Here is a 27,396-nt window from a genome sequence, read left to right as displayed (position 1 = left end):
TTTTAAAACTCCATCTCTCTCTCGCTGCTGGTTTTCATTAAGCGGACGCTTTATGTAACTCACTTCCCTGTTGTAAATGGTGGCTGCAGCGTTTTGGGCGGAACAACCTCGCGGTTTAGTAGGAACGGAGGAATTGGAGCCCCTCTGGGACGGGGAGGTGGTCCTCCACCACCTGCAGAGCACAAACACACACGCACGCATGCACACAGACACACACACACACATGCACGTACGCATGCACGCACAGACACACACACACGCACGCACGCACAGACACACACACACACACACACACAAACACGCACGCACGTACAGACACACACACACAGACACACACGCACACATGCACGTACGCATGCACGCACAGACACACACACACGCACGCACGCACGCACAGACACACACACACACACAGACACACACGCACACAGACACACACATACACACAGACACAGACACACGCACACACACACACACACACACACACACACACACACACACACACACACACACACACACACACGTCCAACAATAATAATTTTCCTTCCTATGTCATACATTACAATGAAGTGTTAATTAGTCAGCTGTAGTGATGCTGTTAATGCGTTTTGTCACCTTCCCACTGAGTCACGCTGTCCGGCCTTTAGCTGAGCTCTGCTACCAGCAGCTGAGTGTTTACCTCACACATGAGGACTGGGTTATAATTCACTTTAAACAGGCTTTTGTAGGAAAACAAATAAAGTAAAGGCAAAATGAGCTCCTTTTGTAGCTTATGTGTGGTAATAGTGTTACTGCACAAACAGTAGAGGTGAAAAAAGATATGAGTTCACGAGATGAAATCATACACGAAGGCACGTTGTTCTCCGTTACGTGTTGTTAGAGCCTCTGCGTCGCATTGTTTTGGCCGACAGGCGCGGAGGAACCAACGCGTCATCGTACTGTTTGAAACGTGGGACCGCGTCCGCTCCGCACGAGCGCGTGCACGCGCCCGTGACCTGATGTCGGTTTGAATTTGAATTTTTAAAACTCCCTCGCTCGAGTTTGACCACCTGTACACGCTCACGGTTCCCCGCGAACTAATCTCTACGATTTCATCCTTACGTTTTTTGTTTTGACTTCATTTATTTGCTCCAACTGAAATCTTGACAGATATGCAAATGAGCACAACACAAATCTATTCACGTTTAACAGTGCTGAGCCGTCTGCGTGGCGTGCTCGCATCACAACCTGTCCGGACACTCGGGTGCTTAGCAACAAGATCCCCTGACTCACCGCAGCTGCTTTGTACGAAGCCCGTGACCTTTCCCGCCTTTTGAAAATGTCCGACCCCTCTCCATAAAGTGTCTTCTTTCTTCTTTTGGGTTCGGAGCAAATCTTTGCCATCAATTATTTAAATGATGCAACTGCTGCACTTCGTCGGAAACTGGTTTATAGGATTAATTTCTCCTGTGGTTGTGGGTCATTAATTTCTGGCAACCGTGCGACACTGATGAGCAAATCAAAAGCAAAGACTTAGAGGAAAAAAAAGGTTGTCTTTTTCTTAGCAGCACTGGATTCGTGTATTTGTATTGTTTTCCTCCGCTGCAGCACATGTGCGGATGATCCTCCCGAGGCCTCGGGGCCGTGACGGCCCCTTTTTCCCCGGTTTCAAATGTGACCGCGTGAGCTCACGCGAACGTTAGTTGCGTTCACGGACTCCCACGAGGCCGCGCCTTGGTGGCGTCGCCTGCCCGGACGAACCGCTCGTGGGACCAGATAAGAGCGGGAGCCTGTTCTACAGGTCTGACGGGGATGGAGGGGGGGGGGGGGGGGTGCCGCCTGCAGCCAGGCACCTGCGAACACATCCGTTTTTCTTTTGTTTGCCTCCGAAGAAAAGAGCCGCGCCGCTGTCGTATGTCTAAACCGACACATTCAAATCGCCGGGGCCCCATTCAGCGCGCGCGCGCACAAAGATGCGCTCATTCTGCTGGCATTAAGGGATTTGTGCGCGTCTTTGTCCGCTCGGTCGGTGCCACCTTGTCTGTGAGCGGCGATTGAGCAAGAAACGACGGCGCTCGCATTAAACGTTGAAGGCGATAAATTGAAAAGAGGACTCTAATAAATACAGAGAGGGGGGCTTCTAGTTTAGGAAGCGTTTGGTTTTATTGTGTTATAATGAATCACGCAGATGAAGAGTACAACCACAAACAAACCCATCAAGTGTTGTGATATGTTACATCTGTGGCGTTTAATGCTTTCGCGGTGGGGATCCTCATCTTTTACTGCTCCATCCATCCCAAATATGAATCACCCCGACTCTAAATCACCTGTTACATCACCACTACGTGACACACCTGAGCCGTCCCAAAACACGATCAGGTGCGAGCGACGCGCAAACCCTGCGTGTGGAAGTCCTAAAGTTGGCATCAGGTTCCGTCTGACCCACCCACTAGCCAGAACCCACCGCATCCCGTAAATGCGATGTCCCAACCGAGTCAGAGGATGAAACCCGCCCGTTGTTCTTTCACAGTAAAGGCGCTCCACCCGCGGAGACGCTCTCGGTTGGTGGCGGTGACACAAGCGGCCGATGCGGTCGTGTGAGTAATCGGACTCTCTGCTGAACGCGTCTAGACTCACCACGTCACTCTCCACTGTTGACAATATCTGTACCCACGAAGTAAATAGATCATCTGTGAGTCTATGAGTTCATAAGCATTATTTATGTGTATACGTCTTATCGTATATTTTTCATCTAGGATTTCTCGCCACTGTGCACATGCGTGTACAGTTACCTCAGTGGGTGCACGCGCACGCGCGTAGATCAGTGTTTTGACTCGACTCGTTGCACGGCCACCGCGCGTGTCGCGGTGATGTCCCGGCAGCCTCCGGCCCTCAACCCCGCGCTCCGCTGTGAGAACACCTCACCCCCTTGATTCCCAGACGCGGACACGCCCCGTGCACAGACTCCGATCCAAACCAATCACGCGCTTCTGCCGTGGAAGCGACACTTTCCTAGACGCGATTAAAAGAAAAAACGTGATCCGCCGCTGACATGTGCATCTTCAGATCAGCAGCAGATTGAGACGCAATTTAAGGAACATGTTTACAGTATCTAACATCACAGAGCAAATCCTCTGATGTGGGTTAATTAGCATGGGAATAAACATTCACTGATAGATTATTAGAAGCCACTTTTCCCACAAAGCCACATTTTGTCCTCATTTGAATTGACTGGTTGTGGTGATCACTGCTTTTTAAATCAATCAGCCGCGCTCTGCCTCAATCCACAACCGCTGCGTATCTCACACGTGATAAGGACCCGTCCCAGACAGCCGGCCGTTCAGGTCACAGGAAGGGCTGTGGCCGAGGCCCTTCCACTCTGCACTGTGGTGCGTTAACGCGGCCGTCCGCATGCTGATGGGACCCGGACGCATCCAGCGAGTCAGAGCCAACCGCCCTGATGATGCAGAGCAATGAACAAACACACACACGTGACAGTGTTGTTCACCTAATAGGAGCATTTGCAAAGGATGAGCAGTGCTGATGGTGAAATAATAAGAGCTTTTAATACACATGTGTGATCTACAGAACTGCAGGTCCTCCATTAGTATAATAGGCAGCTAACGGGACTTCAGTCACCAGACTGAAGCAGCTTGTATGTAATGTGTCCTGCATGTCTATGGGCCGTCATTCACGTATTGAGAGCTGGGGCAGAGTCTGATTGAAGTGCTAATGGCCTCATCATTACCTGAGTGTTAAAGCTGCTTCATCTGGTCATTGATGCCTCCGCTTGTGGTTCCCTGCCGTTCGTTTGCAAGGCTGTGTGCCCAGCACAGTGTGTGTGCGTGTGTTTGTGCATACGTGTGTGTGTTTGTGCGTGTGTGTGTGCATACGTGTGTGTGCAACAGTGTGTGCGCGTGTGTGTCTGTGCATATGTGTGTGTGTGTGTGTGTGTGTGTGCATACATGTGTGTGTGTGCATACGTGTGTGTTCATACGTGTGTGTGTTCATACGTGTGTGTGCGCATACGCGTGTGTGTGTGTGTGTGTGTGTGTGTGCGTGTGTGTGTGTGCATACGTGTGTGTGTGCGCATACGCGTGTGTGTGTGTGTGTGTGTGTGTGTGTGTGTGTGTGTGTGTGTGTGTGTGTGTGTGTGTGTGTACGTGAGTGCATATGTGTGTGTGTGTGTGCATACATGTGTGTGTGTGCATACGTGTGTGTGCATGTGTGAGCCCAGCAGATCGGCGCAAGGCGAACGGAGCTGTTGACTGTGGGACAGAAATAATCGTTGTTGCCTCTGGGCAGTCACACTCTGTTACTGGGACGGATCTCATTGGCTTTCCTCAACACCGAAACTGACAGTTTATGTTTTCACAAAATAGGGAGAGTTTTTTTTCCCAGCAGACTCGTACAGTTAAAGTGAGTGACAGGTTGGTGTTTGTTATGCAAATGAACCACAGGATAATTATAGTAATGCATTTAAACACCAATTTATATATTCATTCATATTAATTTACTTGTCTAATAAAGAACATTTACAAATGTGTGGTTTCTATTTCATAGCTTTTATTTCATTTCTAGCGTCACCCACGTCTGTCGGCCATTACACAAGAAACACAACGACGCTAATAAAACCCGTGACAGACTGTGCTTTTGTCCCCGTGGAAGAAACACTTTGCGCTGTGCCAAGTCCTGTCCCCGCAGCTCAAACCGCCGGCGCAGGCGACCGGGGAGCAGCCGGCAGGCTTTGTCTGGGCCCAGGCCGACCTGTCGGTGCACCTGCTGATTCACACGCTGATTCTTGCCAGTCTTCTACACTGAAACCCGGCGAGAGCGAAACTGGCGCCGCGCCAGCAGAAGACCTGGTCGACCGCTCCTGACACGACTGCTGAGGGAAACAGATGACTAAGCGTGAGAGGAGCGCGGCGGCAGGCGGAGAAGGAACCGTCCGCTCGGCTCCTGGGAACCCGAAACCCGTCTGACGCGGCCTCGGCGATTGCTCAACGCGCGTCCTGCGCAGCCGAGTACACGTCTGCGTCACGTGAGTCTCCCGGTGCACGCGTTCGTCTGTCAGAGCACACGGCTTTTGTGTTCGTCTGAAGGAAAACCAGCAAAACCGTCAGAGAGGAGCCATAAATAAGACGTGACATTCAGGTTGGAGTCTTGCAGCCGGTTTTGACCCAGTCAAGTTGTTTACAGCCACGGTGCCCCTGACCTTTACCTGTCCTCACACACACACACACACACACACACACACACACACACACACACACACACACACACACACACACACACACACACACACACACACACACACACACACACACGCACGCACGCACGAGTGAAAGGAGCTGTTTATTAAACATAATCTTCTGACACAAGGAGCATATTCATGAGACAGTAACACTGCAGGGCTGAAAACCAAAACAATGCCCTAGAAGACGCTAAACCAGTTCTACTCCAATGGCTTCAGGATCAGTCGAGGCCTCTTTCATTTCACATGTGACGACACCATCAATATAATATTATTGATTAGGTCATTTCACATTTTTTAAGCTTTCCAGTCAGATTCATAGCAACAAGTCCATCATGAGTCCAATATCGATTGCAGCCTGACATGTACCCACACAATGGACCACCGCTGACTAACGGCTCACAGGCTGCTGATGTACTGGGATGATGTGGTCGCATCATAAACAAAGTCTATTGTGGTGAAGGAACCTGGGACTCAGTAGGTGCCATCTGCATGTCGCTCTGCGGCGTCTTGATCCATTCGATCGGTCACAGCATGGTGCCGTCAGCTCTCATGCGGATTGCATTAGAATCGGAGGGCCCACGGCCCGGCTGGAGCCCGCGGGTCAATTAGCATATCCTTAGATGGAGGGATGGCTCTGGAGGAATGCCTGTTGTGATGATGAGGACCCCCCCCCCTCCCCATGTAGAGAGTAAGAAAACTCTGCTGAATGTAAAGTAGACAGGATCAGTGATAAATGACAGCACTTGATATTTAGGCTTCATTTATTTCCATCACGTCAGATTTGAGTGATACACGCTAACACAGGAGTTCAGAGAAGTGGATGGTGAATAGAAATGAGTGGCACATTCATACAAAATGTAACAAAACCCTTTTACAGAGTATATTAATGCTTTTAAATCCCCCATCTGTTATGTGATATTCCATAAACTGTTTCAATAAACAGAATCCAACATACATTAAACCGACTTCTACAAGAAGTATAGTCAGGATCAACCCTGGTTCTGGTCACATCTGGACATTTCTCCATCAGACTTTACATTAGTTTGCAAAAAGTGACTGGTTTCATCCAGACGCCAGAGACGCAACAGGTTTTAAATGTGTATTATCCTACACTTACAATCAGGCAGAGGCCTCGAACTCACGCATCGTCCGAGAGATCGGAACGGACAAAGAGGGACGAATACGAATAACCGGGCTGAGGCTGCGTGAGGTGAAGACCCCCCGCGGGGCCCGTCTTTACAGATGCGGCCCGACGGAGACGGGAGCAAAAGGCCAGAGGCTGCTAAATGCTAACCCCCCGCTCCCACCTGAGACGAGAGGACTCCCCAATGAGGCCCTGAACCAACCCCGTCATCAAAACTCAATCAACGCCTGTGATTTGTCACAAACACGCCGCCCCGTTCCATCTAGGGAGCGCTGACAGCAGTTCTGGTCGCAAAGTGATTTGACTGTCAGCTGATTACCTAGAAAGCCGGAAAACACCCAGCTAAACCAGCCAGGTTAGCTGCAGTGGAGCCTCAACCCGGCGGCTGCACACAAACAGGCCAGGCAGCAATAGTCCATCAGGTCCATCAGCTAACGCCCATATACACTTTTGCTTTCTCTCTCTCTCTCGCCTACATGAAGATCCCGCAGTCGGAAGGTAGGACCCGATGCAAATGGGCCGTATTTACATAATGGCCTGGTTGTCTCTTTGAGGCCGTGTGCTCCAATCCCTCACCTCCTGCAAAGGCCCAGATCACTGCCTTTCTTCTCTCAAACAGCTCGTGCGTGACACGTTGTGATATGTAAACCACGCGTTTCCTGTCGCCCCAGAACAATCCAGCGTTAGAATATAATGGAAACACACAACTGGATGCTCTGCTTCCTCTGGTCTGATCTTAGTCCTGAACCATCCGACATCCAACAGCGCAACAAGGCGAATATGTAGCAGGGAAATACACAGAGCCAGTACAGAAATGGCCGAAATAAATAAAAACGTGTCCACAACCCACAGGGTTCACAGTCCAAAGTTCAGACGAAGCAGAAGAGCTTCTTCCAGCTGCATCTGGAGAAAGCTTTGGTGCGTCTGTCCGAAAAGCGCCTCTTCTTGTTCTTGCGAGCCTTGTTCTTGATGCCGGCGAAGATGGCGGCGTCGAACGCCTCCTTCAGGTTCTTCTGCGTGAGCGACGAGCACTCCACGTAGTCCGTGGCCCGGATCTTGTCGGCCAGGCTCCGCGCGCGGGCGCTCGGCACCGGCTTGACGTTCGACCTGTCCAGGTTGATGAGGACGTTCACGTCCAGCAACAGGTCCGACTGGGTGCCGACGAGGATGATGGGCGAGGTCGGGTTGCGGCTGCGGATGTCCGGCACCCACTTCTTGGCGATGTTGTGGAAGGACGTGGGGTTGACCATGCTGAAGCAGAGCAGGAACACGTCCGTGTGGGCGTAGGACAGAGCCCGGAACTCGTCGAACTCCTCCTGAGGGGAAGACGGGGACGTTTGTGTCAATCAGACTACAAACAGACGTGATGGAGAAAGGAGTGAAGGAGACTTGACTCATGCAGTGTGAGGAGATGGAAGCCATTAACATGCATGGTGAAATCCTGTTACTGACTCATGCATGGGATTAACTGAGAGGTGACAGTTTGTCCTTTCATAGATGATCATAACCCCATTTTAAACCTAGAAACCCATTGAGAATGGTAGTAGAAGCTGAAGGCTTGTGTAATAACATGTATGAAACGTAAAGTGATGATTTATACATATATATATTCTGACAAATTAAAAGAACTGTCTCACCTGTCCAGCAGTGTCCACCAGCTGGACTTTAACTGGAGATCCTTCTACCTGGACCTGACCTGTTGGAGAAACGACACGAATCAGTTTCACTTTAGTCTACGTCATTCTCACTTAATTGTACTTGTTCCTACGGAAACCCTGAAACTTTTCATCTAAAGGCTGTTCAGTCGGCATCGCCTGAATATCGTTTGATCGCTCACCTGAGAAGACGTCAAAGCCGGTCTGCCTGTACTCCGTCGGGTATCCGTTGGAGGTGTAGCTGATGATCATACTGGTCTTCCCCACGGCTCCGTCTCCGACCAGCATGCAGCTGATGACGCCCGGGTCCAGCTCGTCCTCCCGGGTCAGCCCGCACGCGGAGGGGACTCGGGACTCGTGGTAGAAGTAATCCATGTGAGGTGGCATGACGAGCCGCGCGATAGACGTCTGACTGCGGACTCTCCTCCCGTCGGGTCCGTGAGACTAGGTGGTGAGAGTCAGCCACGCAGCGCGCGACTCACATACTGCCGAGATGAGGTCGCTGCCCGGAGTGACGGGCGACACGAGGAGGCGGGGCCTTAATCAGGTTCTGATTTACATAGACACGCCCACTGATAAATATTTTTTTTCCTGGAACACAGACAGACAGACAGACAGACAGACAGACAGACAGACAGACAGACAGACAGACAGACAGATCACAGAATAGAAGATATATTAAAAAACATGAAGACCTGCATACTTTTAATTGCCAACTGTAAATTACTGCCCAAGATCCTACGACATTGTATGTACGCTCTGCCCCCCAGTGGTTAACAAGGGCGCCACACACCAAATGCAGTCACATGATCGCCTGTGTCACCTGACTGCTACAGTCCACCCTGTGTCATCTGTCGGCAGCTATGCTAGACGCTTTGATTGCACGAGTTCATAGAAAATCCATTCATTCCGATGTTAATGTTGTTGCCTAAAGCTTTTATATTTTACACACGTCTCCTCGTTTAGACGCAGGCGGTGAGAGTCAATACGTTAGGTGCAAGCTAACACGAGGAAGCTGTGCTAGCTAGCTAGCTAGCTGTTTAGCCATGTCGTCGTGTTGACTCTTCGACAGGTGTCATATCGGGGGAAATTAATAACAGGTTTTGAGAAAAGAGTCACTTTAACCATGGCTTCGATTCTTGACGACTACGAGGACTCGCAGATCACCAGACAAAGTGCGCAGCAGCGCAGCCGCCTGTCGGGTGCCAATATCGGGATAACACATTCAGGTAGGTCGCCCCAGTCTCTGGTGATGCTGATGAACGTGTCAGACACGTTGCTGCCTTTTTTGTGCTGGTTTATGATGTTATAAGGCTGCTTCTGCCTACTCATTAGGTTTCGTGAATGTGAGACTTGAGGAAGAGAAGCCCATATTCAACAAGCAGAGGATCGACTTTACACCGCCCGAAAAGATAAACCATCTCGCAGTGTGCAACAATCAGCTGTGCATGAGTCTGGGAAAGGACACCCTGCTGAGGCACGTGAAACCGTCACTATCACCCAAAACAGTTAATAATTACAGTAGCTTTGATTGGATTAGTTCGGGTTGATGGCTGTATTTCTCTGTGATTAGTACTCATCTGTTGTTCCTTAGATCTAATCTCATGCAGTTGTAACTGAAACTGAAACCTTTACAGGATTGACCTGGCCAAACCAGATCAGCCCAATCAGATTGAATTAGGAAGAAAAGATGACAGTAAAGTGTATCGACTGTTCCTGGATCCCACAGGTGAGAGGAAGCTGTCATGCTGAGTCATTTCTCTCAGGCTCATTGCCTGACTAAATAGCCATGTTGTGTATTTGCATTTAACTGTTTATACATTTTTACACTTGTACCTGTTGCTGTTTGTCTTGCACGCTGCTGCAATATAACTAGCTGGTAATAAAGAAACCAAAATGAGGGAACAAACACGTCCTGCTGCTGTTACTGCATAATTCTAACATTGTGTGTTAATGTCAAATATATCCTCCTCCATGTTTCCCCACTGCAGGCTCCCATCTGCTGATTAGCCTGAGCACCAGTGAATGTCTGTATCTGAACAGGAACACCCAGAAGGTGCGCAGTCTGTCCCGTTGGAGAGGCCATCTCATCGAGAGCGTGGGCTGGAACAAGTTGCTGGGCAATGAGACCAGCACGGGACCAATACTGGTTGGTACCAGTCAAGGCATCATCTTTGAAGCTGAGATCTCTGCAAATGAGGGCAGCCTGTTCAACACCAATCCAGACCAGTATTTCAGACAGGTCAGTCTTAAAGGAGAATGTCTTTCTTTCCTGAACTGCATATTCAATGTTTTTATATTTGATCAACCAAGTTTCTATCCTGAGGTAGGTTCACTCCCTGGAGGAAGACGGGAGGCCAGCACCAGTTTGCTGCCTGGAGGTGGAACGTAACCTGGAGAACAAGTACTTCATCATTGCCACCACTCGCAAACGCCTGTTCCAGTTCGTGGGTAAAGTGGCTGATGGGTCAGAGCAGCAAGGCTTTAGTTCCATCTTTAACCAGAACCAGGACTTGCTGCCCAGTTTCCAGGAGTTTCCAGTAGACATGGGCTATAGTGAGATCACATTCTACACATCAAAGCTGCGTAACTCGCCTAAGGCTTTTGCATGGATGATGGGTAATGGAGTCCTTTACGGCCAGCTGGACTATGTCAGGCCCGATTCTTTGCTGAGTGATGTGCAGGTAAATGTCTGTGTCTACCTTCACAATATTTGTTCACATTTATCACTCTTTGTAAACGTTGTTCTGTCGTAAACAGGTATGGGAATACAGCCCCGACATTGACCTCAGTGTTAAGAAGCCCATCTCTATTGTGCTGACACAGTTTCACTTCCTGCTACTACTGAACGACCGAGTTAAGGCCATCTGCACCCTGAATGGACAGGAAGTTTATGAGGATGTATTCCCAGACAAATTTGGCACCCTAATGAAGATGATCAAAGATCCTGTTGGCGGCTTGGTGTGGATCTACACTGAGCGGGCTGTGTTCCGTTACCACATCCAGCGTGAGGCCAGGGACGTCTGGCAGATGTACATGAGCATGAATAAGTTCGACCTGGCCAAGGAGTACTGCCGCGATCGACCTGAGTGCATGGACATGGTTCTGGACAAGGAGGCTGAGCACTGCTTCCAGAATAAGCGATATCTGGAAAGCGCCAAGTGCTACGCGCTGACGCAGAACTACTTTGAGGAGATCGCACTTAAGTTCATTGAAGCCAAACAGGAGGAAGCCCTGAAGGTGTTCTTGCTGAAGAAACTCAACAACTTGAAGCCCAGTGAAAGGACACAGATTACTCTGCTCGTCACCTGGCTAACTGAGCTCTACCTGAACCGCCTCGGTCAGCTGGAGAGCGATGGTAACAGCATCATCTTTCAGGAGACCCGCGATGAGTTCCGTCAATTCCTTAACAGCTCCAAGCATAAAGAATGCCTGTTCAACAACCGCAGCACCATCTACGACCTGCTGGCCAGCCACGGCAATGTGGATGACATGGTCTACTTTTCAGTCGTCATGCAGGACTATGAGAGGGTGATCTCGCACTACTGCCAACATGATGACTACAGTGCAGCTCTGGAGGTGCTCTCCAAGCACTGTGATCAAAAGCTTTTCTACAAGTTCTCCCCTGTCCTCATGCAGCACATTCCCAAAAAAGTGGTGGACGCGTGGATTCAGATGGGCAAGAGGCTGGACCCAAAAAAGCTCATTCCAGCTCTGATGAACTACAGTCAGATGGGGAGCTCCCAGCAAATCAACGAAACCGTCCGCTACATGGAGTTCTGTGTGTATGAGCTCAGTGTCACAGAGGAGGCAATCCATAACTACCTGCTGTCGCTCTATGCTAAGTATAAGCCAGATTCTCTGCTTATGTATCTGGAGCAGGCGGGCACACACGCCACCCAGATCCACTACGATCTGAAGTACGCTCTCAGGTTGTGCGCAGAACATGGCTATCTTCGTGCCTGTGTCCTAGTGTATAGGATCATGGAATTGTACGAGGAGGCAGTGGATCTTGCTTTACAAGTAAGTGATAGTTTTGGGTTGGCTTTGTATTTAGATATGTTTTTTTATAACAATGATTGTTATTTATAAACCCAAATGTATTCATCATCTATAGGTTGATGTAGACTTGGCCAAATCATGTGCAGACCTGCCTGAGGATGATGAGGAGCTGAGGAAGAAGCTTTGGCTGAAGATTGCCCGTCACGTGGTGCAGGAGGAGAAGGACGTGAAGAAAGCCATGAACTGTCTGTCCAGCTGCAACCTGCTCAAGATCGAAGACATCCTGCCCTTCTTCCCAGACTTTGTCACTATTGACCACTTTAAGGTTTGTATCCAAGAGTCTGGTTCAGGAAAGAAGATAATGTTGCATTTGAGGATGTAGCAAAATATGTTATTTTTTGGTATTTGAAAATAATAATAAAATAAATAGGTTAACAGGTAATACTGTAGTTGTTAATACCAGCCTTAAAATATACAATCAGTATATAACTGACTGCTTTGCAAAAAAAAAAAATTTAATGTTGCTACAAATTAATGTTATTTTATCCTTTGTTCATCGTGGTTCTTTAGGAGGCTATCTGCAACTCTCTGGAAGAGTACAACCAGCACATTGAAGAGCTGAAGCAGGAAATGGAGGAGGCTACTGAAAGTGCTAAACGTATCAGAGAAGACATTCAGGAAATGAGGAACAAATATGGAGTAGTCGACTCCCAAGAAAAGTGTGCCGCATGTGACTTTCCCCTACTTAACAGGCCCTTTTATTTGTTTCTGTGTGGCCATATGTTCCACTATGACTGTCTGTTTCAGGTAACTATTGTGTAAAACACATCAGCTCCTATTTAAACCTCATTTGTGAAGATGTATTTGGATTTAAATGTGCCGCTTGGTCTTATTTCTCTTTCTAGGAGGTGACGCCTCACTTGCCAACCTATAAGCAAACTCGTCTGGAGGACTTGCAGAAAAAGCTGGCAGCGACCACGCAGTCCTCCAAGTCACGTCACCGTCCGGTGCCCAAAGATGAAGGCGACACTGCCAGCCTAGGAAAAGGAAATGCCGGCACAAGCCGCGAGCAGATAAAATCGGACATTGATGACATCATTGCTTCTGAGTGCGTGTACTGTGGCGAACTGATGATCAAATCCATTGATAAGCCTTTCATTGATCCACAGAAGTTTGAGGAGGAGAAATCAAGCTGGCTATGAGTGAGGCGTCGTTCTAGCTCAGTGTAAAAACTGACATGGGACAGGCCTCATCTGTATATCAATAAAGTCACATAATCCACAAGACAAACCCATTTTGTGAATGCAATGGTTTAGTTGTTCCTGTTGCTACAAACTCTGCCAGCTTGAACTGATCTTTTAAAAAGAAACTTATTCTTTGTATGTGAAAATCCACTCCAAGGACCTTTACAGTTATGGGAATGTGCAGGAATGAAAAGCTACACGATGAGGTAGCATAAAATGTGCCTGAACCAATGTTTTTAATAATACAAATAGAGTTAGTTATGATTGCTCTATACACCTATTAACTACATTTATTCTGGTGAAAACAGTGTACATCCATTTACAAGATTTCTGTAGTGTGCTTAATGTGGAGAGAAATGACAAACTGTGATTTAATATATTCACTGTTTTGCAATTAATTTGTTGCACATTAAAGTTTCTGTGTACTCTGGAATTTTATTAGTGTGATCATTTAGAGATAATTCAATAATCACAACTCTGCTGAAGAAGAACAAGGCCACACACAGCCTTAGAGAAATATGTAACATGGTGATTTGACTTGACATGTACAGTTCGTTTATAATTTATTAAATAATATTTCTCTGGATTTCATCACCAACACTGGAAATGAGAAAATACTTTTTACTTATGCTACTTGCCTCACCTTGCCTAAAACGGAGTTCCCTTCTGATGACGTAAGACGCAGCTCGGCAATCTTCGCAGCGAACAGACACTATTAATCGTCATCGGAAATGCATCGATGCATTATACTAGCCATGCATATTTGGCAATAAAAGGCATACTTAATATACCTTGATATAAAAATGATTCGCGACATGCACCATCGATGCTTTTTTCTAGGGTCGTGTCCTCGAAGACACCTAAAAGCGAACGTCTCTCTATCGGCACTTGATTAACATGCCTGCTCCTTGCTGTATCCTCGCCATGGCGTCGTGTCTCTGCTCTCTCAGTAACAGAAAGTGGCCGCCTCTCTGCTGTTGCTGCCGACTCAAAGCTCACCGACTCGCTCGGCGCCTCATACCGCCATTTTGGAGTCAGAGAACCGCGAGTCGGCAGCAGCAAGGAGAGAGACGAAAAGGGGGACACGGGGCCAAGGTGAGAGACTCCGTGGTGGTTGTTATGGCGAAGGAGCAATGGGGGAAGATGGCCGGGAGGGAGAAAGAATTAAAACATGGGGATCATTCGTTCACCAGGCAACTCAGTCCCCGCTCGTATCCGCAAGAAGGAGACGAGGCGCGGGCGGAGGGCCTTGTCTATCAATAGCGACTAGCCCGCAAAAGAGTTGTAATTAACGTTATATCATATCTAAATACATTGTTTAGCCATGGAGGTGGTGGCCTTAAAGAGACAGAGCCGATTTGAATACTTCATATTAATGGTGTGAAAGGACGTGTGTATCAGAACGCCTAGTTGATAAGCTAACGTTAATGATGCGAAGCTACATGAGAGCACTCGGACGGTTGTCCTCCAACGGCGGCTGTGTGTTTAACAAAATATATACCAGCGTGAATTCATACCGTGGAGAGCCTAAACCTCTAAGCTGTCAATGTGTGTGTGTACAAGCACCTTGAGCCCTTACTTATACCAAAGGGCAACGCTCGCGCTTACACAGCGCGGCAGCTAACGGTCCTTAGCGCGCTAGCTACAGCCCACTGCACCAAGGTTAGCTAGCAACCCTCGGCTAACGCTACTGTAGCTTGAATTTGTTAGCTAGCTATGCCAAGTCAGGTAACTATTAATTAACGTTAGGGTGACTCGGCTCTAAATAGGAAACGCTTCCTCTTTTAAAAATAAGGCCAAGCTCTGGTTTCGTTTTAGTTCTACATTGCCCCACAGGCGAGACAGTGAACTTGCTTCAAAGAGTCGTAAATATGTAACTTTATAAGTGCTGTTAGCAATTAACAACTGAATTTTAACAGCGTAATATGTAAGTGTAAAATTATGGACTTTAATGTTATTTGAATATTAATTATGTACCGTGGTAACTAAATTGGTGAAATAAATCCAATGACTTTTATGACTTTAATGGCCAAACTGAAAATACGTGCAATGCGCAATAACCTAATACTAATTTAATTTAATGCAATACAAACACGAAAGAGATATCTGCTGCTGCTGCTGCTGCTGCTGCTACTACATTTTAATCATTAACCATTTACCAAAGTTTTAATTATTTAATAACATGGAAGTGAAGTGTTGCAGGACCTCTTATATATAGATATTTTGTTTGCGTAATACATCCCTGTTTAAGAATCACAAGCGCACAATAAAGCACACTTGTAAACAACACAGCACTCTATAAGCTGTGAACTTGAATATAAAAGTGTATAAGTGTAAATGTAGTTTTTGTGTTTTGCAGAGTATCACGTTTGATCGTTAATCCTGGAATCAGGAACCATAATGTGCTTTACTAAAAAGGTAGGGCCACTGTATGCACACTATAAACATGAGCTAGGATGGAACTGCATTATCAGATCTCAGCAAGTAGTTCTGAACTTCCAGCGAGCATTTAAGAAATACTTTTAAACTGAACAAATCTTCATACCTTCAGTTAAGTGAGTTATAATAACGCTACAGATCCTTCATTGTCCATACCTGATGCTTTTTCCCCCTCAGTGAAAGCACCTGCCCTGCTGGGTGCAGCATGGCGGCAGGGCAGGGGGGCCGGCTGGAGGGTGTGGTGTCGGGGAGCTCTGGCCTGGCCAAACCTCTCTACCTGCAACGCTTGGAAAGATCCTTGAGGTTGGACAGTTTCCTGCGTCACACTTCTGCTATTTTCAACAGAGACATAACCAGGTACACCCAGATGGGCACTGAACACGGCGCGCAGCCCCGGCAGCTGGCTCGCAGTTTAAAGGCTGTTTTTGCTTGCGTGTACTGATGCATATTTAATTGTCTCGTAGTGATGACAGTGATGATAGTGATGATGCACTGGGGAGTGGGCTGTCTCTGGATCCCTCCACGCAGCATGCAGCCTTGACAGTGAAGAGTGAGTTATGTGAACATGGGGATGGGTTGACAGAAGGAAAACCCATCAATGGAGTTCTGCTGCAAGGTATTGTAAAGATACATACACTTCTAACCACTGTTTCTTCCTGTTCCTTCTTCTGTTTCCACCAAATCATTTACATAAATCTTTAAGGCTTTATTTACATGAAAACATTTATTTAGTTGTAAATTCCCGGATTTACTTGGACATGAAATATGTTCATGCATTATTGTTCATTTTCATCAGTCTTTATGCTGTTTTTCTCTTCCTGTGATCCACACAGACCAAAAAGCAGATAAAACAAGCCTCTACAATTTCTCCAGACTCAAGAAGAACAGGAAATGGCTCAAGGTAATTTATGAACCTATTCTATATTGTGGTTAATCTATTTGGTTTGTACAGTATGGTGAATTAAGCAAATAACAAACATCCCTTTAATTTACTAAAAGTTGATGGTTTTTTTCCACCTTCCACCTTTGTCTCCTCCAGAGCATCTTGTTAAGCGATGACACCACAGATTCGGACACAGACTCAGATGACTCTGACTTCATTTTGTCACGGGAGGAGCTGCTCGACATGCTGAGGTTACATCGCTACACCAGGCAGCATCAGAGCAAGTTCCATTCTGATAGAGAGGTGCGAACATAAATGCAGTTTCTAGCAATGAATGAATGAAGAATTCCACTAGCATGTTTTTCAGGGTCATTTTGTATTTTCCCATTTGTGTATACTCTATGTATTCTGCAGCTTCACCAGTATCAGTACTACAGCACTGGCCTCCTCTCTACCCATGACCCTTTCCATGAGCAACAGCGCCACCTCTTGGGCCCAAAGAAGAAGAAAATCAAAGATGAGAAGAAATTCAAGGGTAAAAAATAGAACTATTTGAGTGTTCAGGCCATATGTTACATAAATGCAACATTTTAACTCTCTCTTGCAGCCAAACTGAAAAAGGTTAAAAAGAAGAAAAAACGTGGAGAGGCAGATTTTCTAGATGAAGGACGTCCTTATGTCACTAAGATATTTGCGAAATTTTCGCATGATGCTCCGCTGCCTGTGATTAAAAAGAAACATCTTACCATTGAGCAGCTGAATGCACGGCGACGTAAGGTCTGGCTCACCATTGCCAAAAAAGAGATCCCTAAGGTTTGTTCCTATGACAGTAATAAGAGTGGTCAAAAGTCATTAATGTTTAATGTTTAGCTGACTAATATGCCTTTTTTCCCAGTCTTTTAAGCAAAAGACCTCTGCTAAGAATCTAGTTCTAACCAATGCTAAAAAGGTAAGTTGACATGGAAAAATTATATTCATAAGGGCTTTAAAAATATTTGCAAGTTTTAAATTTATTATTTTTTTTTATCTGAAAACCTGTGATGACAATAACTCAAATTTGTTGTGCAAGACTAAACTGTAGCTTAAATGCTTTTTTTATCCCAGCTGGCTCATCAGTGTATGCGGGAGGTGCGACGTGCAGCCATCCAGGCCCAGAAGAACTGCAAGGAGACGTTACCGCGGGCACGCCGCCTCACCAAGGAGATGATGCTATACTGGAAGAAATATGATAAAGTAGAGAAAGAACACAGGAAACGGGCAGAAAAAGAGGCCCTGGAGCAGCGTAAACTGGATGAGGAGATGAGAGAGGTAGGTGGAGAGGATGTTGGTACCGTGTGTGGGTTTTGTGTGTTTGTACTGTTTGTCACTGAACATTCTTGGGCGGTACTATAAATGCATTTATGTTTTGTATCATCTCTATTTAACAGGCCAAACGTCAGCAGCGTAAGCTAAATTTCCTCATCACCCAGACAGAGCTTTATGCCCATTTCATGAGTGGGAAAGCCAGTATAGGAGCCCAAGGAGGAGACACAGCTCAAGAGGAAATCCTGAGAAAGCTTGAAGACACTGCAGCACAAAGACAGATCAACATAGGAGGAGGCGTAATGGTCAACATGGGACAGGAAGATTATGGTATAAATATTTTAATCAAGTATATTGTGTTGTAAGTTAGAAACAATTTAGGATTAATGGTAGACATTTATATGTCTTTGTTTTATGAAACAGTTGACCAGGTTTCACCTTTAAATTATAAAATGGTATTACTTACATGCTGTATTTGTTTTGTTACCGTTCAGATAGTAAATACTACAAGTCTCAGGCCTTGAGGAATGCCAAAGAAGCCTACCAGATTCATCAAGAGAGAGTAAGTTGTTGTATGCAGGCGTACTCCTCCTATATACAAGCAATCTATTGTGTCTTTATTGTGCGGATCTATTGTCTCACTATAGACGCGAATGTTTGATGACGAAGCAAAAGACAGTCGCAGCGCGTCTCTACATGCAGCTGCTGGCTCCTCTATAGCTGCTGGCTCTGGGTTTGGAGAGAGCTACAGTCTTTCCAACCCATCCATCCATGCAGGTGAAGATATTCCTCAGCCTACTATCTTCAATGGCAAGCTGAAAGGTTACCAGCTTAAAGGCATGAACTGGCTGGCCAACCTCTACGAACAGGTACCTATGGCCATCTTTGTTTAAGAGTTATGACCGATACCTGTGAACGCCTTAAACTGGGGCTCACCATATTAAAATTGTTGTAGTTCCTTTTATATTTTCTACACAATATTCTTAAACTGATTTAGAGACAAAACGAAAAAAATGGTTTAACGTGTTCATCAAGTTCGTTGTTGTTGTTGTTGTCATATTTTTGGAGTATATTAGAGTTTTAATAATTGTCTTCTTTCATTGATAATATCACTCACTTTGATCAAGTAATGTTGTGCATGGGAAGTGGCGTCAGTCAGCGTTTGTATGACTGCATAATATTTTGTGCTTTATGTACACATTAAGTGGTGAATCTTTTCCTTCATCTTCTTTCTCTTCAGGGAATCAATGGAATTTTGGCAGACGAGATGGGACTCGGCAAGACGGTCCAGAGCATCGCCCTGTTGGCACATCTAGCAGAGGTGCTGCACTTTATAAAAAAATGCATGGAATATCCCATTGCCTCAGCCATTCAAACTGATTTGCAAAAATGTCTAGCATGTTGTGCACCTGCATCCTTTTAAATAGTCCCTACTTTATAGCGGAGCTTTGTGCAGGTGTTATATATTACTGAATGAGTCAGATGACCTATTTCATTGTTGCAGAAAGCAAATTTTCCGGCTCTTTAGATATTTTGCACCCTTTAAATCTAAAGAAGAAAAAGTGGAATACTGGAAAATGCAAGCTTTTCAGTGGTGATCAGGAAGATGCATCCCGTGTTCCTCTGGGGTTTCCTGTTATTGGGTGCTGCTTGGCCATACACATACAAAAACCAGCTGTTGCGGAAGCTGCGGATGTATCATTTCTCTATTTCTGCACAGAGAGACAACATCTGGGGCCCATTCCTGATCATCTCTCCAGCATCAACACTCAACAACTGGCATCAGGAGTTTACTCGCTTTGTGCCCAAATTCAAGGTAAGAGTTTGTATTGCTGCAGAGCGAGCACACCAATAGAAGCTTCTGTAAACCATGTGTGAAAAAAATCCTGCCTTTCTCATTTGTCTCTGGAGAAACCAGAGCTGCTTTGTCCTTGTGAAAAATGTTGTCAAATGCCTGAGGGCAAAGGAACTACCCCTATAAATCCCCATTAGGGGGCAGTGTTGTATTGTGGCTCTTGTAGAATTGCTTACACTAAACCAACCACAGAACTGCATAATTGTTGAGTGACTGTTGTTTAACAAGATCTTTCTTGCATGCTGTTGCAGGCTGTATGCATTCTTGTAGACGAAACGGTCATTTATCAAACACATCAAAAATGTTGTCTGTGCCCGCGCATACACACACTTTCTCTCTCTCTCTAATGTGAATACCTCTTTGTTATGCCCAACACTCAACTATGTCCTTTTTCTGTGCTGGTCTGGAAATAAATCAATTCCAGTCTGTTTTGCTAATGAGGTGTGAAAAGAACCTATTACACAATTTGAAGATAAGCTTCCCGAACACTGAAAGCAAGACTTGACTGAAAACAATGGAATGTCAGTCTTTGTTGAGTGATGCAAATGTTTAAAGCTTTTCACATTACATTTTACTAACAAATCAGCAGCTGAAACAGTTAATCATACACAATGCTATGTCTAGCTCTTTCCTCTGGAAAGAACTCCACTCAACTCTTTAATGCATATATGGTACCTCTTCTTAAAAGTCTTAGGTTAAATATAGGACAAAGTTAATTCATGACAGACATTTTCTAGGTTTTTATTAATCTTGCCTATTTGCCCATCAGGTGTTGCCATACTGGGGTAATCCTCATGATCGCAAAGTGATTCGGAAGTTTTGGAGCCAGGTAAAGAAAAATAAGAATAATGATGCTGTGAATTTGTTCATTAAGATAGAATCGTATGTCATGCCTTTTGGTTAAATCCTGTATTTCTCTCTATTTAACTCTGTCTCCCTCTGTCCATCTTTACACAGAAAACACTTTACACGCAAAATGCACCATTCCATGTGGTAATCACCAGCTATCAGCTTGTGGTTCAGGACGTCAAGTACTTCCAGAGGGTCAAATGGCAGTACATGGTTCTGGATGAGGCTCAGGCGCTGAAAAGTAGCACCAGGTAAAACATTACCATGACAACAGCTTCAGTATGTAATACTCTGAGATCACACTGCCAAGATTTTTATAGTTGAAGGAGAATATTAATTTGCACATTTATTTGAACCAGTGAAATATAACCATAAATATAAGAATACAGTTGAATTTCCTCCTGATTTTACCAATCTGATGGGTGTGACAACACAATTTCAGTTACATGATGAAAAAGTTTTGTTCCTCTAGATTACCAATCACCATTTCTACTTTCAGTGTTCGTTGGAAGATTCTTCTGCAGTTCCAGTGTCGAAACAGACTGTTGCTCACTGGGACACCCATCCAGAACACCATGGCTGAGGTGTGTGTGTGTGTGTGTGTGTGTGTGTGTGTGTGTGTGTGTGTGTGTGTGTGTGTGTGTGTGTGTGTGTGTGTGTGTGTGTGTGTGTGTGTGTGTGTGTGTGTGTGTGTGTGTGTGTGTGTGTGCGCGTGTGTGTGCGTGTGTGCGTGTGTGTGTGCGTGTGTGCGTGTGTGCGTGTACACGTGTGCGTGCGTGTACACGTGTGCGTGCGTGTACACGTGTGCGTGCGTGTACACGTGTGCGTGTGACGTATTTTGTGGGTCTGTGTGTGAGACACATCTGTTACTGAACGTGTGCTAATGCTGTCTCTCAGCTTTGGGCCCTGCTGCATTTCATCATGCCTACGCTGTTTGATTCCCATGAAGAGTTCAATGAGTGGTTCTCTAAGGACATCGAGAGCCACGCTGAGAACAAGTCTGCCATAGATGAAAGTGAGTAACTCCACTCAAAACCCTTTGCTTCTGAGGACATGGCAAAATTTGTATTTTTTCCTGTTGGATGTAACATGATTTGTAACTAAACATGATTGTTGTTCTAGACCAACTTTCCAGGTTACACATGATCCTTAAGCCTTTCATGCTGCGCAGGATCAAGAAGGATGTGGAAAATGAACTCTCAGACAAGGTAAAAGAGGCAACTTCCTTCTGATTTGATTCACTGACGCCAAAGACCCAGACTGACTTATCTAAAGAGGCATTTTCCAAAATGTGCTTTTGAGAAATAATGCAAATAATAATCATTACATAGATTGGAGAAAAACGATTTATAATTAAAAAAAAACAATGTGCAAGATATTTAAAAAATTACTTTATGTAACAAAAAATATGAACTTTGTGTTTACCGTCCTGGCTAAACTGCCTTCTTCCATTTCTTTCTTCTTTAACACCTCATTGACAAAGGACATGTTAAGACTGTGAGTGATACTTGTGCTGACAGCTCTTCTTGACAGATGTTGGTCTCTGGGTCTCTCGCTGTCACACACAATGGACACATACTTGCTCATACACTGTGGGAGTCCCAATGCACAGGCAGAGGGCAACACACCCCATCCCCCACATCTGTCTTTTTATTTTTTCTGGCAGCTCGCTTCCTTTTCACTTCACTCTTGTTCTGTTGTTTTATCTGCATAGTGAAGCCACTAATAACTGGTGTAGTTGACTCAGTTGGTTGTGTTATTGTTGTTCGTTTATGACCATAGAAATACTAGAATTGAACATTCAAATATCAGAACTGATTCAAGAGCCAACTACCTGATCGAACTAATGGGCCGCAAGCACACAAATTTTAAAATGAGTAGATATCAAAAAGCCAAATTCACGTCTGTAGAAGTCTGTCCTTTTCTTTGGCTTCAATAAACAATGTAACAGTAATGATGGCAGCTTCGCTTTAGTAAAGCAGTTTGTGTATAGTTTGTGTATAGTTCTCCAATTACTCTGCTTTCCTTCCACAGATTGAGATCCTGACTTACTGCCAGCTGACGTCCCGACAGAGGCTCCTCTATCAGGCTCTGAGGAACAAGATCTCCATCGAGGACTTGCTGCAGTCCTCCATGGGCACCGCCCAGCAAGCTCACAGCACCACCTCCTCCCTGATGAACCTGGTCATGCAGTTTAGAAAGGTACAAACCATGCGCTGTCTAAAACAATCTTGCGATTTTCTATGCAAAACTAGATAAAATAATGTAATAAAATACAACTAGATTACAGCTACAAAGCACAGCAATTATTTTGTCAGCTCCCAAAATCGCAATGATTGATTACAGCTATTAGTTTAATAATTTGAAGATGGTTTCCGGTATACGTAGTCTGACAAATTTTTGCCCTAGTGGTTTTTCTAAAGGAATTTTAATGTTCCATTAGATATTTTATAGGCTAGAAAAAAAATCAAGATTAACAATGAAACAATGAATTGGCTGCCCTAGAACAAACAAAAGCATGAGCAGTGCTGGTTCACATGCACATTTTACCAACTTCACTGTCTGTTTGTGTAGGTGTGTAACCACCCTGACTTGTTTGAGCGCCAGGAAACACGTTCTCCATTCCACATGTCCGTCAAGCCCTACGCCATGTCTAAATTCATTTACCGCCAGGGCCTCATCCACACACACAACCTGGCCAAAAACAAGTAAGTTATACCACACAAATGCACTGAAAAACACTATGGTGACTGAATCCAACCTGATTTTACTCTTGAAGTTACACAAATGAACTGTAAATTTGCTGACAAGTGCATTCATTTTTCAGCAAGTTTTTGCACACAGTATTTGCCGATTTAAAAACACACACTTATACTAGTTTTAGATATTTATTTGTGTGCTGGACTGGCTCAGATGACTGTTTCTCTTTCGTGGTTGTTGTGTAACCCCAGTCGTACTTTATTCTCTTTAGACTTCTTCGGGCTCTGTTGTCTCCTTTCTCTCCAAATTACATCCAGCAGTCACTTTTTCACAGGAAAGGTGAGCACATAATCAGTTTTATTTTCTCAAAATTAAAAAAAAACTAGACCCTTTTAGTCAAACTTTCTTGCTTTTATTTTTTTGTTTTCCCCTTGACCTTTGCGTCTCTGTTTTTTTTAAATTATCAATTATATATTCTGCTTCTATTGATGCAGGTGATGACAAAGGATGCTGCTTCTCCTTCCTGCGCTTCATTGATGTGTCACCAGCTGAGATGTCCAATCTCATGCTTCAAGGCACCTTAGTGAGGTAGGTTTGATTATTATTTATTAAAGCTTCGCTGGTTACTGGCGTTGTCTTTTAGGTAAAATGTTGTTTTTATAAAAGAGCCTGTTTTTCAGAATAGGGCCAGCTATTCGTATCTTAGCAAGTAGCTAAATATCCAACAGTTTGATGTGTTCTACTGTGACTGAGAACACTTTGTGTTCTGGGAAAGGTGGAAGTTTTTGTATATACTTTATGTATGTGTCAGCTGTCTACACCCTCCTTTCAAGTGTTTTCTTTCTTTTCAGGTGGTTAGCCCTTTTTCTCTCCCTGAAAGCTGCATATCGGCTCTACTATCAACGGCTGTTTGACCAAGAAGAGATTCAGGGTGAAGCTCAAGATGGGAGTAAGTGTCTATCTCGCAAGGACCTAATACTCTGGCTCAACAGACCAACTGCTTTCCCCAACATACATACCAGCCCTGTCCTACAGGTGAGAATCACACAGACACTTAATTTTAATCAAAGACCCTCTTGAGAAGCCACCTTTAGTGCATTTAGTTGTAGTGTGATTGATTGATTGATGGATGTATGAAACTCCATTAGGGAGGCATGTGTTGCTGACAGTGTTGAAAGTTTCCCCTGAGCATCAGCCGGTGTTGGGCCACACAGCGTGCTCTTTGCCCCAGGCTTCTCCTCCAGGATACAGTTTGGAACTTAATCCCTTTGCCGCTTTGTGACTAAGTAACAAGGACCTCCTTTTCAGACAGTATGTCTTCAGAATCTACAGAAAGCCACAGGATTAAAATAATGGAAACTGTCTGATACTTATTCGAAAGGCTAATTGTGAAGACTAGGTAACTGAATCTCAATGAGGTCAGATAGAAGTCAAATAAATAACGAATTGCTGCTACCGAGGGTTTTTGTCAGCACCAGTGGGATAACTTAGCAGTCTTCTCTGCCAGTTGTGTATGTCTCAGTTCTTTTCTCAACTGCATTAAATGCTTTCAGAAGTATTGGATTCTGCTGCTCAGTTGGTTGTGGCTAAACAGCTTTTCTGTTTTGTGTAAGAGCTCGTACAAAGCATAAACTATGTGCCAGTTCAAATATACAAGGCCACCTCAGTAATGCGAACAGCTGCAGCTTATTATAGTCATTCTGCTTAAACATCTAAAGTGCATTCGCTCACATTCGCACCTAGCAAAGAGTGATGCCAACTATGCATCACTTTACTGTTCAATGTGCCTCCACCAATTTTAACACCACTTGTTAGGTGGGAAATAGTTATGAGAAAATGCTGATGGGTTATTCCATCCTCCTCATCCTGTCCTGGCCTCACTGCATTGCCCCCCACCCCCTTATAGATGTATAAAGAAGCCAGTTCAGTTCACCTTACTTGCAGACATCTGGAGAGCTAATACTGCATGTACTGAATGACCACGCTGACCTTAGACTCCCACTTGAGTTTCTAGAAATTACTCCCTCCCACAGTGTTTGCTGACTTCTTTCAGCTTCTCGTTTTTCTTTTAAAGCTGCGTGTAGCTGGCACAGTATGTCTTATTTTTGCTTGGCTCATCTCTCAGTGGGTCTGGAGTTAATGTTGCTTATAGTTTTCCAACTGCTGCCGTTGGGGCTTCAAGTGAACTCTGTTTGACACTACCTGTCTGTCTGTGTCTATGAATCTGTAAGATTTTGATAATTACGAAACCGTTTTACCACTCACAATTATTGTGCATGTATTTGTTGTAGGATCTCGTGTTCACAGCTTTCACGCCCGGCATGGTGGGACACACAGATGTGAAGATTCACAGCAGAAACTCTTCGTACTTCACGTTACGGCCGTGCCAGCCCACACTGCCACCTAAGTTCCTGCTAGCTGCCACACCCAGGGTATGTGTATGTGTGAGCTGCAAGTGGACCAGATAGCGTACTCTTGTAAGACCTGTGTGTGTGTTGTGTGTTCGTGTGCGCATTGTCCGTGTCTTATGGCCAACCATCCAGATGGTCATTAAAGGGGAAGAGGTGAACACTGTTTACTAATGAGACACTCTTATCTGAGAAGTAGGCGTGTGACTGTGTATAGTTGGGATGTGAGGGTCCTCTAAAAAGGAGTTCTTATTTAGGTTGTTCCAGTTACTGTTTCCTACTGAAGTCCTTCCTACTGCTATAAACATGCAAAACCTGCTGATTTAGTGAAACCGGCCTTCATGCTTTTTATCATATGTAAAAGCTGCAGTCAGGTTAAAATTCTCAGAATGTCATCTTCAGAACCTCTGTCAGTCTACATTTTAATGTCTTTACTTTTTTACTATAGTTGTATTCATACTGTTGGAAATTCTAACTGTATTTTTGGTTTCCTAGGTGACAGTGGTTCCTATGGAGCGTTATTGTGTCGACCGCAGTGCTGAGTATGAGTGGCAGGTAACATGCAGCGGAGGTGGCCCTATCTTTAAACAGTGCTTCCTCTACGGCTCCCCTGAACTTGCCTCAGACTGGAGCTTGAGGGCCAATGCCTTCCACCCACAGTGCCCTGGTGGTGTGATGGCCCTCTACTGCCGCCATGGATGGTCCTTTATTCGGATACCCGGTAAGGGCTGCATGTGTATATCACAGATGCTGTTAGCAAGTTTGATCTGTTATTATTTACGTCTTATTTTAATTTTATCAAAAGGGGGACATATTTTGCAGTGATGGTATAGGTAAGGGGCCGTGGGAGAATGTGTAAAGGGTGAGCCAGTGTCAGAGAGGCTGAGCTGGGTATCAACTCCATCTGTGTGTCTGTCAGGCAGCCAAACCCTTTAAAGTCTAATAAAGGGGATTCTACAGACATTCACTCCCTTCAACACGTACCAGTAATAATGCGAATACATGTTTGTGTGTGTATGTGTGTGTACGTGTGTGCTTAAAAGTACTTTATCACCAGAGCTTGGCTTGTAGAGTTTAGGGTCAACTAGAGCAGAGCGGGAGCTGATTCTCTGCCAGGATTCAGGTGAATGATGGATGTCCAGGGTGAGAGAGGCCATTACAGTTTTACAGACAACACTTCCCTTCTCACTGACCCGCTCAGCCTTTCTGCCACTGATAAACTGTCTCTGTCATGGATTATGATGACTGTTCTCTTTTTGCTATTGTGAGAGGTTCCTGGCACAGAAAATGAATGTGTGCCCTTTTCTACTTGTCTGACAAGTCTGCAAAACACATTTTGTGTCGATTTAGATCCATTAAGGCTAATGCATTTGCATGTCAATTAGATTTTATTAGAGCACACATCTACAAGTGATAGAACTTTTGCAGATCCTCTCTTAGACTTTAGTGTTGTAATGCTTGATTTTGTTGTCTATCCATCTTTGTGTACATGTGCTTTTGAGACTGTTTGTGTTTAAAAGTGAGAAACAAAACAAGTATTTGTGTTTCTGTGTGAGAACAGCCTGAAAGCTCTTGTGAAGTTATACGGAGGCAGACAAAGCGAGGAAGTTTAGCTACTGGTCATTGTTCAAGTGCTCAGTTAGGTAACACTAATAGAGTGTGCGTGCGTGCGTGCGTGC

The 27,396-nt window shown here is 45.1% G+C and overlaps 3 protein-coding genes across 6 annotated transcripts in view; 2 read left to right on the top strand and 1 right to left on the bottom strand.

Moving 5' to 3' along the window:
* Positions 1-5,979: 5,979 nt before the first annotated feature.
* rhov (ras homolog family member V) lies at positions 5,980-8,562 on the bottom strand. Its single transcript, XM_029141391.3, has 3 exons — positions 8,218-8,562; positions 8,018-8,076; positions 5,980-7,696 (listed from the first exon to the last, which is right to left on the bottom strand). Exons 1-3 carry the CDS (start codon positions 8,420-8,422, stop codon positions 7,250-7,252), a joined length of 711 nt encoding a protein of 236 aa, XP_028997224.1. The 5' UTR covers positions 8,423-8,562; the 3' UTR covers positions 5,980-7,249.
* Positions 8,563-8,833: 271 nt separating this feature from the next.
* vps18 (VPS18 core subunit of CORVET and HOPS complexes) lies at positions 8,834-13,714 on the top strand. The gene is made up of 9 exons (XM_029141390.3): positions 8,834-9,264; positions 9,371-9,512; positions 9,673-9,764; positions 10,027-10,277; positions 10,366-10,719; positions 10,796-12,058; positions 12,153-12,362; positions 12,608-12,844; positions 12,943-13,714. The coding sequence occupies exons 1-9, from the start codon at positions 9,162-9,164 to the stop codon at positions 13,237-13,239; spliced, it is 2,949 nt and encodes a 982-aa protein (XP_028997223.1). The 5' UTR covers positions 8,834-9,161; the 3' UTR covers positions 13,240-13,714.
* A 502-nt stretch (positions 13,715-14,216) lies between these two features.
* The window catches only part of ino80 (INO80 complex ATPase subunit), a 28,415-nt gene continuing 15,235 nt past the window's right edge, over positions 14,217-27,396 (top strand). For 2 of the 4 annotated variants that reach the window (XM_055506310.1, XM_029141031.3), the window contains exons 1-27: positions 14,217-14,376; positions 15,641-15,699; positions 15,898-16,077; positions 16,185-16,336; positions 16,554-16,621; positions 16,760-16,906; positions 17,018-17,138; positions 17,211-17,416; positions 17,499-17,552; positions 17,708-17,911; positions 18,031-18,235; positions 18,400-18,467; positions 18,553-18,774; positions 19,146-19,226; positions 19,626-19,721; positions 20,530-20,589; positions 20,718-20,860; positions 21,109-21,193; positions 21,507-21,624; positions 21,732-21,817; positions 22,644-22,811; positions 23,184-23,317; positions 23,581-23,648; positions 23,804-23,897; positions 24,161-24,344; positions 25,601-25,741; positions 26,213-26,438. In XM_055506310.1, coding sequence (XP_055362285.1) covers positions 15,926-16,077; positions 16,185-16,336; positions 16,554-16,621; positions 16,760-16,906; positions 17,018-17,138; positions 17,211-17,416; positions 17,499-17,552; positions 17,708-17,911; positions 18,031-18,235; positions 18,400-18,467; positions 18,553-18,774; positions 19,146-19,226; positions 19,626-19,721; positions 20,530-20,589; positions 20,718-20,860; positions 21,109-21,193; positions 21,507-21,624; positions 21,732-21,817; positions 22,644-22,811; positions 23,184-23,317; positions 23,581-23,648; positions 23,804-23,897; positions 24,161-24,344; positions 25,601-25,741; positions 26,213-26,438 — 3,283 coding nt within the window. In that variant the 5' untranslated portion in view covers positions 14,217-14,376; positions 15,641-15,699; positions 15,898-15,925. Of the gene's footprint in view, positions 14,377-14,448; positions 15,010-15,049; positions 15,209-15,640; positions 15,700-15,897; positions 16,078-16,184; positions 16,337-16,553; positions 16,622-16,759; positions 16,907-17,017; positions 17,139-17,210; positions 17,417-17,498; positions 17,553-17,707; positions 17,912-18,030; positions 18,236-18,399; positions 18,468-18,552; positions 18,775-19,145; positions 19,227-19,625; positions 19,722-20,529; positions 20,590-20,717; positions 20,861-21,108; positions 21,194-21,506; positions 21,625-21,731; positions 21,818-22,643; positions 22,812-23,183; positions 23,318-23,580; positions 23,649-23,803; positions 23,898-24,160; positions 24,345-25,600; positions 25,742-26,212; positions 26,439-27,396 lie in introns of those variants that run through there. The other 2 variants (XM_055506308.1, XM_055506309.1) reach the window with 2 other exon arrangements.

This window comes from Betta splendens, chromosome 24 (genome assembly GCF_900634795.4).
Source record: "Betta splendens chromosome 24, fBetSpl5.4, whole genome shotgun sequence".
Lineage (NCBI taxonomy): Eukaryota > Metazoa > Chordata > Actinopteri > Anabantiformes > Osphronemidae > Betta > Betta splendens.
This window is presented reverse-complemented; position numbering and strand designations above follow the sequence as displayed.